This window comes from Protomyctophum parallelum, assembly GCF_964188405.1.
Source record: "Protomyctophum parallelum genome assembly, chromosome: 6".
Classification (NCBI taxonomy): Eukaryota; Metazoa; Chordata; class Actinopteri; order Myctophiformes; family Myctophidae; genus Protomyctophum; species Protomyctophum parallelum.
This window is the reverse complement of record NC_139701.1, coordinates 35,248,586-35,265,987: the sequence shown is the minus strand read 5'-3', so window position 1 is coordinate 35,265,987 and position 17,402 is coordinate 35,248,586. Positions and strand designations below refer to the sequence as shown.

General features: G+C 39.0%; 1 protein-coding gene across 1 annotated transcript in view; it reads right to left on the bottom strand.

Moving 5' to 3' along the window:
- The window catches only part of xpr1a (xenotropic and polytropic retrovirus receptor 1a), a 99,114-nt gene that overhangs the window by 9,722 nt on the left and 71,990 nt on the right, over positions 1-17,402 (bottom strand). The window contains exons 10-11 of the mRNA XM_083767780.1: positions 16,369-16,537; positions 13,363-13,557 (exon numbers count right to left, since the gene is read on the bottom strand). Of these exons, the coding sequence (XP_083623906.1) occupies positions 13,363-13,557; positions 16,369-16,537 (364 nt within the window). The remainder of the gene's footprint in view (positions 1-13,362; positions 13,558-16,368; positions 16,538-17,402) is intronic.

Below are 17,402 nucleotides of genomic sequence, written 5' to 3'. Positions count from 1 at the left end.
TTGGCATCGACCGGGTTAACGGTGGCCGAGATTAGCTGTTCACGGACACACGGACGGACACACACACGGACGGACGGACACACACACGGACGGACGGACACACGGACGGACGAAGTGCAAAACATACTCTCCCCACATGCCTTCGGCCTGGTGGAGACAATAAAACACAATTTTTTTAGACACTAATCATTCTGATTAGTGGGGGAAACTTCAGAATCCCCCCCCCCCCCTTTTTTAGGGCCCCCTGGTGCCCAAGGGCCCATATGGTATAGATCCAGCAAAGGTAATTAAGTGTAAAACTATAAGGGCAATGTGGTGCAATCATCTCAGTCATTTCCCATTTAGTCCCAGAGGTAGTGAAGTTGCATGTTGTAGTTAGCAAATATTCAGAAATAAACACATTTCCTTGTCTTTCTATCTCTATATTAAGTTTGCCTTAATTTCCTGCAAATGATTGGAGCTTTTACAACAAATAATTTCACTCGCTTTAGTTGTTTTCTATAAACCTGTGATGTGACAATATCTTGCTTATTCTCTGCGAGAAAAAGATTTGCCACCTACAGTCTAACATAGTGACCAACAGCGACCCACACCACAGCTAGCAGACAGAGACGGGGCTAGTTCCCATCCATCATGGTCACTGCCTCCACCTAATGAGAGCCAAAGAGACGCCAGGGAGCAGACCAAGGACATTTCTAACAGACAATTACCACTAAGGTCCCTCCGTCGTGCTCTGTTAACCGCTGTGTCTCCACGTTGACATGGCTCTTTTCCTCCTAAGTGGAAAGATTAGGTAGACAGACGTACAGTAGTTCCCATTCTGTGTTAGGGACATAAAGTCCACAGTGAGATTCCCCACACACAGATTAAGTAAGCACAAACCTAGTTTGTACTTTGTAGTATGGCTGTGTTTCTCTCCGAGCAACTTTTGTTCAAAATCCATTATATACTCGAATACTATGTAACTTGTCAATTAAACAAAAGCACATTTTTTAATAATATTTCACTGGTAAAATTTTTCTATTTCTTTTTTTACATTTTCTTTACAACTTCAATAAGTTACTATGAAGTCACTATAATATAATATAGTGTCTGCCACAACACAAATTGACGTAGTTTTAATTTATTTAAGTGCAAGAACGAAGTGAACAGCATAAAACCTAGTTGATTAACAACAGGGTACGCAGTGGAGTAAGTTTAAGTAAGAGTGCTAAGAAAACAAGCAGGTGCTACAAGTTAACTAGGATACGAGGTCGACATCAAACCTAGCATCTATCTAAATGACAAACACCTGTAGACAAGCAAGCAGCACAAGCAAACACCATATATCTATTTAAATCATGTACAAAGCATAAATAGCATCTGTGAATAAGCAAACATCATATATCCAGTTCAATAATGTAGATGTGCATCTGTGAACAAGCAAATAACATCTGAATAACAAAACTATCATCTATCTATCACTGGGTAATTGCCTGTGATGTGGTTTTCTAGGATCCCAATGTTGAGGCATTCAACCCTTCAGTTTCTGTTACGGCTGAGGGCTTGCTGATGCATTGCATTAGGCTGGTTGTATCCACCAGGGCTATTAGAAGGGTTAAAGTGTTGAGATGGCCATTGATCTGATGCTCAATACAGCTAACTTCTGACACTCATGCATGCACACACACACACACACACACACACACACACACACACACACACACACACACACACACACACACACACACACACACACACACACACACACACACACACACACACACAACTTTGACAGACCCACATCCCACTAATAACAAACAACTGCACAGGAATGATAATAACAACAACATATTTCTACTATAAGGACGATTACCTTGTATCCACCATATGGCTCTCTTGCTCTGCAAAACACTGAATGCAAAAACCCCTCACCTGAAACCCACCAATAAACAGGACTGATCACCAATCACTTTCACTCCTATTGTCAATGCTGAATCTGATCAGCACTCTTATAATTTTCAAAGTGAATGCCCCTTTATTTCATGCTAACTTCAGCATGTATCATCATGTGATACAAGCTGAAGCTGATGTAATGCAATGTAAACGTATGTTTTCTCATGCCAATAAAGCCCTTTGAATTGAATTGAATTGAATACACTGGCAGTAGAAGAATAGGAGTTGACAGGACCTTAGTAGGGGTTAACTAGAGTTCATGAATGCAGGGCAGATAAATAATTGACTGGGGCGAGCGACATCCCTACAATAATGTGTGTGTGTAAGTGGGCAGCGGTGGCCGAACGGTTTGCAGAGCGGTCTTGATATCGGAAGGTCGCTAGTTCGTATCCCCGGACCGGCACGTTAAAAAATACCACCGCTGAAGTGCCCTTGAACAAGGCATTGAACCCCTACCATGAAATGTTCTATGAGCAGGGTCTGGCTGTAAACAAGTTCTTGAGCTTAGTCCAGTAACCCTGGGTAAACATAGTGCGTGCGTGCGTGCGTGAGTGTGAGTGTGTGTGATAATTTCTTCTCCAACCTGATAATAATTTGCCCAGTATATGAAATGAAGTTATAAAAGCTGACAGCTCTCTGGCCTCATCTCTATTCCAGTGCTGTCCAGAAGACATGTGTTCAGCCCCAGGGTGGTAATTACAACTCCTCTCCTCTCATCTCCTTCAAAATCGTGTTCACTCCTCTTTCTATATTCCCCAAAGTTGTCAAAGTTTAAATGCATGTCAGATTCAGTCTAATGGTTCATTTAATATCTAGATCAGTGGTTCTCAAATAGCGTGATCCATTCGGGATGCCATTATGTGGTCCACGCCCTGTCCTCCGGACGCCCTTTCTGGTCAGCCATTGATGTCAGCGATCGGTACACCACTGCATTTGTGCATGTTTACACAAATTTGTTTCCTATACATCAGACTCCAATGTGCCCTAGTCTTGGCAAGTATATGAAAGCATTCCTTGGGGCTTGAATTAGCATTATGTCTGCATTAGCCCTGCATCTAAAACAGCAGTTTGTCAGGTCACTGTACATAAAACTGAGCTTGTATTGATCCAGAATTAAGTAACGGTCTCACTGTCAGGCCCTGTATCTTATAGCTTCTTGGAACTGAGCCTAACGCTGAAGATCCTTCATCATCTCCATGCACCAGAGTCCTCTGAACATCAAAATATGTTCTCTTCATCACACTCCATTAAAGGAGAATTCCATACTAGAAGGCTTTCTTACCTTTATTTGTAGTTGTTACGTCCTGACCAAAGAGGTCCAGGTGTTATTTTGTGCAAAAGTGCATTATTGGCTATTTCCCCTACCATAAGCCCTCAATGGGGGTTGGGTTTTTGTGCTAATTCGCTTATTTCCATCGAAATAAGTAGTAAAGTGTGCCGCTTGGCTTGGGATACTATTTACATTATGAAGAGAGGATATATATACAAAAGAAAAATAAAACAATAAAAAAATAATGATTTACACTTTCGCCTATGATTGTGATATGATAGTGTATTTATATAGGTGTATAGGATATAGAATTTGCCTCTATATCGGGAAATATGTGCGCACAAATGCATACTGATTTAGTAAGCAAAAATGTATTCATAACTTCGCTATCGGGATGAAACCACCTAACTCCATTTTTTTTTTTTTTTTTTTTTCCATAAATCAATGCTATTGAACACCTCTGTGTGTGTTGGTTAAAAATATATATTGAACCAATAAAAAGTATTAAAAAGCGCTTTGGACATAACCTCTTAACTCCATTAACCTTCAAACTGACTACTAAAGCAGCTGCCTGCACCACCTCTCCCCATCTCATGCAAGTAATTGACAATATATAAAGTCACAATACCAACTTTGATGAGGCAGTATTGCATTGCAATTGCATTGTTTTAAAAAAATCAATATATAAGGTTTTCATCATTTCCTGAAGAAGGTATATCTTTTTTTGGTGTTAGGTGGTTTCTCCCCGACAGCAGAAATATGCAGTATTAATGTTTGATTAATAAATGTGTGGTTCTCACAAAATCCCAAAGCACTGCAGTTGTCTCGGTAGTGTGCCTCTGCACAGCGTTTGGGAACCACTGATCAAAAACCATTCAGTGGTTTAATGAAAACATCCAGCCAATGTCAGCCAGAAATATCATTCATTATGATGCGTCATGATGCTTAACCTTTTCCCGGAGGTAAAAAGAAAAAAAGGGAAAAAAGGGAAAACAAGCCATTCCAGGAATGTGCAGTGAGTGAGGTCACACAGGAAGCATCATAGCTCTGTGACAATAAGAGTGACACATCCATGAAGCGATGCTGGGAGCTCTGCCAGCCACTCACTGACATGCCATCAATCTCCCACTACTCGGCCTGCTGGTGTGAACATGGTGACACACTGAGCTGTGAGGACGCTGTCTGACAGATGTTGTGTGTTACGACGATGGCACACTGGCTGCTGAAGTTAAAGGACAACTTGGTTGTTATTAGAGAAAGTAAAAGATGTGTGTTATTTCTTTTCCATTTGCTGCTTTCTTTTGTTTTAGCGATTTTAGCTGTTTTTGACGGGGTGGGGGCATTCGAGCATGGGGCTGAATATGTATTTTTTTACAACATTTTATAGCAATTAATTTTTTAATTATTTACTATAGTCCTAATAAACCCCAGGAAATTTCATCTGGCCACAAAAGATCACGAGTTCTACTGAATGTGTCAAAGTGACATATTGAGCCTATGACACACAGTGTGGCTTCCCCCCAGTAGGCTACCTTCACATTCAGTAGATCCTGGGATTTTTGTGGCCAGATGTAATTTCCTGGGGTTTATTAGGACTATAGTAAATAATAAAAAATAATAATATTTTTTATTATTTACTGTATTTTGTAAAAAAAATACATGTTTAGCCCCATGCTCGAATGCCCCCGCCCCCCTATCAAAAATAGCTAAAATCCCAAAAATGAAAGAAAGCAGCAAATGAAAGAAAAAAAGAACACTCATCTTTTAGTTTCTCTAATAACATCCTAAAACATGAAGCTTGGTTGAAAAAAACTAAAGTTGTCCTTTAAGGCCCCGTAATCTGTATTAAGTATTAACACTAAACCTGTCCTAATACGGCTCTAACTGAACAAGGATTTGAGCTTACTCACAGTTCTTATTTCCATCATCAGGTCAATGGATAAGTTGCTGCCCATAATATTATGAATCCCCAAAGGATATTTAAAGATGGAGTGCCGTGATTTCCCCCCCAACCTAAAACATGATCATCAGGTCTTATTGTAAGGAGGTATAATATTTTTCAAAAAAGTGTACAATATTTGTTAAAATGTTTCTTTTATGTGGGCACGCTCACCAGTTCATTAAAGGACCACTTCACCACTTTTCAACCTATCTTCATATAATAGGTCCTCACTAATAATCATGATAAAATGGAACGATTTTTTTCTACTCAGTCTGTGTCTCATAGGAGGGCTGTGGGCACTTTAGAAACCGTCTTCCAGTGACATCATCATTAGGCAGATTATTTTTTAAACAATATTTTTTTACAAAAATATTTAGATTTTCATTATCATGAGAACGATGGCTTCCATTTTCGCATTGCAACTTTTCAGGACTAGAAAGCCTGCAGTTTTTATTAGCTTGTATTCCCCATCGATGATGTCACTGGAAGACGGTTTCTGAACTGCCCACAGCCCTCCTATGAGACACAGACCGAGTAGAAAAGAATTGCGCCATTTTTTCAAGATTATTAGTGAGGACCTATTATATGAAGATATGTTGAAAAGTGGTGAAGTGGTCCTTTAAGTAAGCCTGGTTTGCCTGGTGCGTGGTGATCCACCTGAACTGAAGCCGCACCCACAGCTGTAGTATGATAAAGGGGATGGGTTAGGGGAGGGGCTGATAGTGTGATGTCACTATATTACTGTTTATTTCATTGGCCTGTTTGACTGTCAAGGGTTCAGCCTCCAGGAAGAAACCCTAAATACAAAGTTAATACACCATTGCACATGAAAACGACTCCAGTGTGTCTAATGAAGTAGACACATGAAAAACTGGAAAAAAAAAAAAAAAATGGCATTCCCTCATTAATCAATGGATTAAAGATAATTACGCTGTTTCTACAGATACAATAATTTCCCTTAATGACAACCGGAGCATTAATGCCAGTGAGTGTAGTAGAGGTACTGGGTTAAGTCTCTACGTGTGCGCGCGTGTGTGTGTATCCTTGTCATATGCGAATCTGTGTCTGTACTCTGTATACAAAATGTGCATCCATGCATGTGCATGTTTGTGTTCATGCATATGTGTGTATTCCCTCCTTATTCAATTAAAGATGGAGTGCCACAATTTTTTTATTTTTCCAGCTTTTCATGTGTCTATGGGGTGACAGTACTTCATTAGACACCCTGGAGTCGTTTTTATGTGCAATGGTGTAATAACTTTGTATTTAGGGTTTCTTCCTGGAAGCTGAACACTTGACGGTCAAACGGGCCAATGAAGTAAACACGGATAGTGTGACGTAAAAAAAAATGCACGCACACACGCACCTCCCCCTCTATATATTTACAGTTACAGTTTGCTGCTGTGCCTAACTGTGTGGTAGATTTTCAAACAGTCATTTCACACATTACCAGTTCACAGCAGAGCAGACTGTTTTCCGTTAGATTGGAAGCAAGTAAATGTTCACGTCGGGTCCTCAGGATAATCAAGGAAACCACAACAAACCTATAGCCTACCTGGGGCCTGTTCCACGAAACTTGGATTAGAGATTAAGCCGGGCTTTAACACATATCCTGGCTTAATATATCCTGGATCAGTGATTAACCGGTTTCATGAAAGCTGGTTGATCTTGTCAGATTAATTTAACCAGTTAACCTGGATATGTTGAGGCTTGATTCGGTTTCATGAAAGTGATGCTACATTAGTTACCATGGAAACTAATGCTTTGGACTTAGCCTGCTCCGGACCAGGCTACCAGCCATGTTTAATCCTGATGTCTTTACTGTTCATTAAGCAGTCAAACTGATCACAAACCAATGATGTTTTCCAGATTTATTCAATTATTATGGGTTTATGTTGCCTTATTTGTATCGGTCTGCATTAAAGGACTAATTTAAGCACTATATAAAATCAAATAACCAAAATATATAGGCTGCACAACATCATGACAGCTTGTGAGCTTGTAGATCAGCTGCTTTTGGTGAATGTTCCCCATGAATAGGTTTGCTGTCGTGCAAATGCAGTGCACGGTTAAGAATAATAATTATATTATATTATTATTATTTTTTTGTAAAAGTGAAAACCACTAAATATTACCATTACTCATTGTTTTACAACAAATTACCATTGTAACATTTCACCCACTACTAGTCCTACATACTTACACCTAGAAACCCCATTCAAACCTATTTAGGTTCATCCTACGGTGGACATGTGTGCCTGAAAAGGAATCTTTGAAATGTTTCATAGTTTTAGAAATATAGTGCTTTCAAATTTGAGACATTTATAGGCAGATAGTGGCACTTCAAAAAAATCACTTTCACCTAGAAACTCCATTCACACTTTGTAAAATTCAGCTTACTGTGGAGACACATGCTGGAACTTTTTACTTTGAAATGTTTTGTAGTTTCTGAGTTATTTAACTTAAACGCCCAATGCATTCTCAATGGCAATAGCACAAACTTTGGCATGCTCCCATGACCCTCACCAGTCTGGCCCCTGTCTGGACAACAACCCCCTTCCCCAAAGGTAGCTCCCTCAGTTATGGCCAAATATCACAATGCGACAATATCATTATGCTTACAATATTAAGAATTCTGTTTCAAGTTAATAGTAGTGGTAAAATGTAAACTATATTTTTGGGGTAGTTAATCATTCAGTCTATCCACTATTGAGAGTATGTTCTCTCTTTAATTACAGCAGCAGTATTTATTTTAGAAGCTTAAGTCCTTGTATCAGTAAGTCTTGAATAGATTAGTAAAGATAATGAGATATACAGAAGGGGGCTGTAATGCAACTATTAAGGATGCAAACTGCCTTAATACCCCATGAAGAAGAATGATCTGTAAATCTGTGTTCTACAGAATGGGTCTAGAGACAAAAAGCCAGACTGTCTATTAAGCCAGGCTTGCTGATCCCGGCTCGCCAAATCCACCAATTCTGAGCCTCGCTTGGCTTTAGTGGAACGGAATAAACCAGGCTGTAAAGATCAGGATTTAAAAAGCCTGGCTTTGGCCTAAATCCTGGATTAGTTAATCCAAGTTTCGTGAAACAGGCCCCTGCTCTGCTGTATAGTTGCTCTTGTTGTTCTCAAGGAGTAGGTTGTTTCTTTTATAATCACAGTGGTCGGGCTTTGATACAGAGTGTAGTGTCACAGTGCATGTGCATTCTTGTTGGCTGTTGTAGTCAATATGTAGGTCCTATACTTATACGAGGCTGTAAAGTCAAGAATTAGAATCTGTTGTTGTGTCGCGCTGGAAGTCATGTTGCCATGTCTGGCTATTACAAGCGACTTGGGGAGTAACTTTCAGGGGAGATGTGGTTGACTTGACCAATGGTTCATGTGAAGGACCCTCAAATTAATATGTTGTTAAAAGGATTGGTGTTGTTGAAACGTTTTAATAAATATTCAAGGCAATATCTTTGACTTATTTTTGTGGACTTGGCCGCTTGTTTCTTTAAATCTGGCGACTTTTGCTGAAACTCAATGCAGTCAGAAGGAACATTCATGTTGTAAATTGAGTTTGATCAGAGCAAGAGTGGAGAGTCTTCTGTCCAGAGCATCATGTGCCTAGGGCAGTGCAAGTGTTTTAGACAGTTTTAATGCCAGGGTGCTTAGCTGGAGGAAATCAATAGCCTACAATATATTGGCAAATTAATAAAATTATTCATGCTAAATGATCTATCATATTCTGCTGTTAAACTATGATTTAATTGGATGATGAGCTGAGCTGATTGTGACAATAGGGTCAATATAATTGGAGGAAATAAATAAATGATTATAAAAAATCAGAAAAAACAGATCTGATATGGTATGGATGCGTGGATTATATGCCTATACATGGATGGTGGCAGTATAAGTGCATAATGGTGCTTATATGATATCTCAGAAATATGGGAAGTGTTCACTTCTAACATTCACAAAAACATGAGTTCTTGTTACATTACAGACACCAATTTGTCATTTTGTAAACAAAAGGGCAGAGCCATGGGCTGTCCTTTTATAAGGAGGGGGAGGGACTAGGACAAGTGGGTGGTCTTAAAGGAGGAGGCGGAGGGACTGGATTAGGTGGGTGGTGCTACGGTTAAACTCACGCATACCTAATGAACTGGTGGGTGTGTCCACATAAAACCATCATTTTAACAAATACTGTACACTTTTTTGAAAAAGTTATATACACCTAAATACACCTGATGATCATGTTTAAGTGTGGAAAAAAATCACGGCACTCCATCTTTAAACAGCGCTCTGTCTCCACCTCTCTACTACTATGTGAGATGAAAGACAGCTTCATACAGAATAAGAGATGAGCTGAGGCCATTAGCAAAGGGTCTACGCTCTACCAGAGGAAATATGCTTTGGAGAGAGGATATGTGTTAATGGAAGCCTTTCCTAACAAGTAGGAATTATATAAATCCTATAAATTATATCTGTCCGGTCTGCCTCTGTCTCTGAATTACTCTTCAACCTGTTGCCCTCTCTTGTATATCTCTATTCTCTCTCAGGCTCACTGACTATATATAAATATCAGATCAGTGTTGAGCAGCTTTGGCAGCAGACCTATTGATATGAATGTGTATGGTTAAATGAAAGAAGTCAAGCTGCGGAATAACATTTAAAATCTTAAAAGGCCACTTACTGCATGTTGACGTTTGGTAACTGGCATTTGCCTGCGAATAAATATGCACAGTAACTTCCATCTGAGAGGCATTTATAAATTGGTGGGATAAAAGCTGTTTTTAAATGAAGAGCTATCTGTGAAACTATTAAATGAGATGAAGACGCGAAGGCTGTATGCTGTATGCCTTTACTGTGCCTGTGTCTTTGTACATGCACTCCTTTGTGATAAGACTTCTGAGTCTGAATAATATAAAACGAGGCTAAATGTGGAGCTGTCTGGGGGACTTACACCCTGTTTTTCCTCCACTCTTACTTTTCTCTCTCCATACCATTTTCTCTTTACCACATCAGCGGTAGCAGATCGTTAAAGACTATGGCAACTTAACCACAACATTTTTTCTAAATTATTTCCAAAATAGCGATCTGAGCTTGTAGATTTCCAATTTTCGTAAAGGTTTCAAAAGACTTAAAATTTTATTTTTTATTTTGTTCTCACCTATAAAGTCTAAAATTAGGACACCACACCAGTGTTAAAGTGTAAAGTGGATAATTATATATCTCTGATGTCGGGCAGTAACCAGCTATGTCCAAAATATAAACTTGTTCTCACCTATAGGGCTAGATTTTGAAGGTGCGTTTTACCAATGGTAATACATAAATTGGCCTCGCTCTGCGCACATTCGTATTATGAAAGGCATATCGGCCCGTGTTGAACGCACTGGCCCGTGTTGAACGCACACACATTATGGCTTACCGCGTTCCTGAATATTTTAGCATTGTGGGAGTGTCCATATGTTAATTATTTTCGCTTTGCGCAATTTGCTATTAAGCCCCTTGACCTAAAGACACTCAGCGCATAACGATTAGACGTGGGTCTGACCACCTCATAAACGCAAAAAGCACTGTTTGATTTGACACTTGAGCGGCTCTGTGAGGCTGCTAGAGTGTTGCCATGTCTGTTTATTATAAGCGGCTTATTTTTCTGTAAAGTTGCTTGTGGTTTCTGTGTGGTTGCTTTTCTTGTTTCTAAAGTGGTTATTTGGGCTTTTCTCCTAATGTTGTTTAAACCAGTGATCCTCACACAGCACATTCCCATGTCAAGGATCCCCAGATGAATGCATTTGCCCAACTAAGGACGGCTAATCCAAAAATTAAATTAAAAGATTACTTTTGAAAATAGCAGATCTATACCAGCTCACAATGCATCACATTCATTCATTAAAACTATGAACTCTGACTGCAGGGGGATATATAATGATCATTATAACAATGTGCAAGAACATATTTAAAAAGAAGGAAGAACTTTATATTTGTGGACAATCAAAATATGTTTTTTTATTTTAATGTGGTGTCATTCAAATTAATCTGGATATGGCAGACTCACTATTTAGAAAATAAAAACATGGCACTTCATTTAAAATAGGTTACAGACCCCTGTTATATGCGCTTATTTTTATAGACCTATTTACTTGTTTCTATGAGACATGGCAGTTTTGCGTCTTTAAAAAAAAAAATGTTGAGATTAGAAACGGCCATAATTCTTTCATTTCTCAACCTTAAAAATAAATAAAAACATCTCCATAATCCGTGGGAAATGTGCTTTCATATGCTGTATCACACCCGATTCAAGTCTCCTTCAATAAAATGCTACGAGCGAACTCAGCGAAGACCATACCATCGGGGCCACAGCATTACGCAGCACGCATTCAACTCATTCCTTCGTCGTGACTTGAATGAAATAAAATATAATAAACGTTATTTTACTGGTGTTTTTCAATAGAAACAAATAAAGAGCGTGTGTAGGCTACTGTGTGCAAGTGCAACAGTGCATATACATGCATGCACTAGGCTATATTTCTGTCGGGATGGTGATTGAGCTCTTCAAGTTCACAGCCCGTTTGGTCTTTCATAAAAAAACGTTGATATTAGCCTATAAACACTCATGGTTCTCTCATTTCTCAACCGTTTTATTAAATGTAAAAATCTCCATATTCCTTAGGAATCTTGCTTTCATTCGCTGTATGGTACATGGTTCTATCGTTATCGAATTAATTAATTAATTGCCAATTTGCCAATATGCTGCTATCTACTCGCAATTCCATTCCGATCTGAAAGATGGGTCTGTTCTTTTGAGGCATAAAGGTGACAGCATGCAGTGCAATAGGAATAATTAACCCAAATGTGACAAAGGCATGTCATGTCTTCTATGGTGCCAGCCTGAAGAAATGTCATACCACGACCCCCAAAGTGCGCATTCCGTATGTGACATCAGCTGACTGGTAAAGAGAATAGTACGGACATGTTGATTGGGTACGTCTCAAACACGCCTTAAACACACCCATGACTAATTCAAGGCCGTTTTGCGCACTCCGCGGGGTGTCAAAAGCGCTTCTTAACATGCCCAAAATTGCAATATGACATACTACACGCCCCCAGATCATAATACTGTAATTAGATTAGTAATATAGAAGTAAGTAAAATAGAAGTCCTAAATCGACCCCACTATGTCTAAAATTAAGACACCACACCAGTGTTAAAGTGGTTAATTATCTCTGGAAACAGCTCTATTATATGTCCAAAATATAAACTTTTCAAGTCAACACAATACTGCCTCATCAAAGTTGGTATGTTGAACTTATACATTGTCAGATACTTCAATGTACCAAATACAGCTCAAGTGGAGTTAGGAAGTTTATGATCATTAATGTGGAGATGCTTTCTGTCTGACTCCATCTTTCTAATCAATTATGGAAAAAATAACTAAAGTTGGAGTTAGGTAGACAGTTTTGTGGATCCAATGGAGTTAGGGGTTTAGTCAGAAGCACTTTTATATACTTGGTTCAATATTGGTAAAACCCAAACACAAACGAAAATTTATAAAATATGGTTTCTGCCCGACAGCGACAATAATGCTTATTTCCTATATTTTAGGATTGATTGATTGATTGATTGATTGATTGATTGATTTCTTTCTTTCTAGTTGTGACAGACAACGGACTCAAGAATTTGCACTCAAGGTCACCTCTGCTTTCTGTAAACCAAGACCCTTCACACGTTGTTGAGTCTGCATTCTGTTTTGCTACCATAAAATATGTCTCTGGTCAACAGTTGCAGAGCATGTATCAACAACATGGGTCAAGTAAGTGGGCCACATCATGGCGGTTGCACTGTTTTCTCACAATTTAGTTTGAATGTGGTTAGACAACACAACTATCATCTTGTGAACACCATTCCAGCATGACTTCTTAGTCTTACATAATGTATTCTTGTGCGATCTACACCAGGGGTTCTCAAACCGGACCCCCATACACGTTTTGTATTGATAAAATGTTTTAGAATATAGCAGACCTACAGGCTCTCAACACACCACAACGCATTGTGAGCTTGTAGATCAGATTTTCAAATAGCCAACGTACATTGGGTTAAAGTGGCCAAATGTATTTTTGATGCCATATTAACTAACATTGCTGGGGACAGAATGGAACGCCCTCAAGGACCCCTGGGGTCCCCGGAACCCCACTATAGGAGAGCCATTGATCTACACGGTATGTCTTACCTCGGTGTGTACTGTAGAGCGCAGCGAAGGTCACAACAAAGAAGGTGGTGGAATATTTCCCAGCATTCACCAGGTGAGGGAAGGCCCTCTTGGTGTCGCGGTAACGCCTCAGGCATTGGACAAAGCGGAACCAGGCAGGTAGACACTGGATTACGGCACGCACTCCGTATGAGTAGCTGTGGCATACATGATGGTCTGGGGGAGAAAAACACTGTATGAGTAGCTGTGGCATACATGATGGTCTGGGGAAGAAAAACAAACGTTATACAATACAAAAACAACAGGGTTTAACCCATTAAGAGGCCGATATTATGTTAATATACGCCCAAAATGATTTCACTCTCTATTTTATAATTGAGCATAGATATATGAAGCATAGTTTGGCATCAGGGCTCTGTCTCTATTCTTTCACTGTAGTATGAACATTTTAGTTAAGTTATACGCCAAATATAATTGCAGGGACTGAATTAAGACTTAATTCAGTAATTCAGTAATTCAGGGGGATCTAGAAACAGAGCCTACAGGTGGATTCTGGGGAGGCGGTGGGATTTGCAAGACTTCATGAGCCAGGATGTTTTGTTTTTATTGACGTTTTTAGGTAAGGTGTAAAAAGTGTGCTAATTAACAATTAGTAAGGCCAGGCAAGGCCTCAGGCAAGCCCAGTTAGGGCCAGTTAGGGCCCAGGTAGTGTCTTAATTTCCGGACCTGTTGAGAACCCAGCTGGCTGCCGGGCACGGCTGTGCTAATAACTTTGGGGCGGGCCCGTCTAGAGTTTAAATGGACAGGTATCAGTCAAAAGGGTGGCATCAAACTTTGAACTTTGAGGTTTGAACTTTGAAGTCAGATGTAGAGTTGCTGGCCAATATTGATGACATCAGGCATCAGTGATGTCACGATGTCACCATATATGGTCATGACCTGGCGTGACGGACTAACGAACTGACAGGAAATGCACGTTTTCATAGTAAATGCGACCTACGGTCACAAATAATAATTGGGTCCTCGGGCTTTGTATGGGTACGGTCCTCATATTTATTATAATACCCCGGTCCGGCCGTTCGGCACCTCTCGGTGCTTTTCGGTTCGGAGCTATCGTTCTAATAATAGCAGCAGGTCCATACCAATTATATTTGGTGTGTTGGATTATCTATCAAGCACATTTCAAGCCTTTTCAAGTAGATTTTGTCCAAGTAAAACTGAACTGAAATTAACTGAATGCAGTGAAAAACAATCTCTCTTTATTTCTCCTTCTCTCTCCCTCCCTTGCTCTGGGGAGCTCATTGTTATGGGAGTCGCACAGTGTGGTCATGCATCTGGGTTCCATTAACTCTGTGTTTTAATTGCTTGCATGGAGGCCGAGGTGTAAATGTTGATTGGTTAAGATTCAGGTCATCCGTCCAGAACTATTAAAACCTCATTCACTTGACTCTTCCTTTCCGCGAAAAACTGAACTGTCTTTCTGTTTCTGGCCTACTTAGAACTCTGTCGCCATGATTAGTAGCGGAAATTCTTTTTCTTTTTCTTATTAAAGTTGCATGGTTCCTTCTTTCCTTTCCTTATGTAAAGCGACTTTGGGTAGGCTACTTAAAAAAGTGCTATATAAATTTGAGCTATTATTATTTGCTCGCGTTTCATTATTGATTGTTGTTATTTGTATTATGTACTAAAAACTATAAAAATGGGACCTATTGCCTCCCTGCTTGGTTGTGTTGTTAGGCTATATTACGTACTAAAAACTATTATTTAAGTTGTTATATAATACAAAAACTATTATATGTGTTGTTAGCCTATATTACATACTAAAAACATAAACATGGGACCCAGTGCCTCCCTGCTTGGCACTCAACATCAAGGGTTGGATTGGTGATCATCTTTGATGTACAGTCCAACACCTGTACATGTTTGGATATGTACTAGCCTATGTTCAAGCCTATAATATATTTAATTATATTGGTTCAGATCGTATAGATAGTATTTTGCCCTGCTACTAAAAAGTAGGACAGGTGACTTGTTTTACCTATTTATGCATAGGTACTTTAAGGTGTATTATGGATGTTGTATTTGCTGGTTCAAAATGTAACATTGACGATGTGGTATTGAAGTGTAATTTTATTTCTGCCTCTTGGCCAGTTCCCACTTGTAAAAGAGTCTCAATGTGATTTTACTGGTTAAATAAAGGTTAAAAATAAAATAAACTAGCAACATGTCCAGGGGGTGTACTAAACAGGACTCCGGCTCTCTAGGCCAAATGTATCAGGAACTGTTTGGTTCCCTATAAACTAGGGGTGTAACGATATAGTAACTGTATCGAAATATCGATTTTAATTTAAAGAAATCGAAGTATATCGATATGTAAACCGAAAGTACAGTGTTTACATATAGTTTTGCAATGGAAATAATCGGAATTGAATCATTTTGCAATGGAAATAATCAATTGAATCAATACTAAGTACATTGCCTTTAGCTATTTTAAGAAGAAAAAATAAAAAGATGGGTTTAATTACTTTTCCATTCCATATAGCTACAATTGGTCTATCAAAAAATGTGTGTATTCTCAGCGTTCATGTCAAGGCGTGGGTTTGTTCACATGTGTTCAAATACAATGTCCATCTATTTGCCAGAGAATCACTGTGTTTACTTATTTAACATTTCCCTTAAAAAACCTGCACTATGCAGAAGTTTCACACATATTTAATGTATTTGCAAAAATCGTTACTGTATCGATTTCAAATCATTGAATCATATCGTAGCACCATAATGAACCAATATTGTCCATGTATCGTATCGTCAACCATGTTTCATGATTCGTATCGTACAGCTGTTAAAATGTATCGTTACACCCCTACTATAATCAAATTCATATATTATATGTGTTAACATAATCAATACTTATTTTATTTTATGAGGACGGTATGCAATTATAATAACTGTCAGTATTTAGGATCATTTTGATGTTAAACGGTACAACATTCTGACTTCACAGGGTATTTATTCATTTTATCTTACTGGTAAATGCAGGCAACAGGCCCATGCCGTTGCTCCACTGCAGTTCAAAGATGTAGAAGCAGATGAGGTACTCCAGGTCCATCAGAACAACCACCAGAGAGTTCAGCTGGTCAGCCAGCCAGAAGTCTGCAAACTCCACCCGGTGGAACGGTGCCGTGAACACACGGAACTGTGGAGGGGAGAAATAGGAGAGAAGGGACACTGAAAGTTAAGTTGGTTACAATTAGGCCTGTATTTTGGAGTAATATTCACACTCAAGATGCTAAGACATTTTTGTTTCATGAAAAGTGGTCAATAATCTGGTATGGAGTGAAAAACAAACAGACTCTGCATGTTAACCTGGAATGTACAAACATGTCAAGACTGTGGTGTACTCGTTTGTGTTGTATTTATTATTATTATTATTATTATTATTATTGTCTGTAATGTAATGTAATGTAATGTAATGTTCGTATTGTGGTATCTGTTGTTTTTCTATGTTGTGTTTAAAAAAAATGAAAAAGAATAAATGGGTGGTTCTATATGCATTATATTGCGATCGAACAGATCAACTGGAGAATTTCAGAGTCTCAATAAAAATATATTGAAAAAATAATAATAATCCGGTATGGCAGCTGCAAGAAAGAGGAGTTGATCACCTTGTAAACAATCCCATGAAGTAATTTCAATTCCACTCAGGTCTATATGGTTTCAACAAGGTAAGTAGTGAAATTAGTGTGTAATTGTCACTGCTTCAGAAGAACACAAAACAACCTCTCATAGAACTATAACACACAAAGCATAAGAGTCTACTCTCTAGACTACCTTTACCTTATCGCCACACGACAGGACACCTTGCGGTGTCCTGTCGTGTGGCGATGTGTGTGTGTGTGTGTGTGTGTGCCCGTGCACGTTGCACATATGCTAATTGTCATTGCGTCTATCTGTCTCTAGTCATTGACATGCAATTCTCACAGATGTGCTTTGCAGGTTGCTTTGGCTCCTAGCTGTGGGCATGTTATTTGGGATTTGACTTTGGCTGGGGTTGTTTTTTG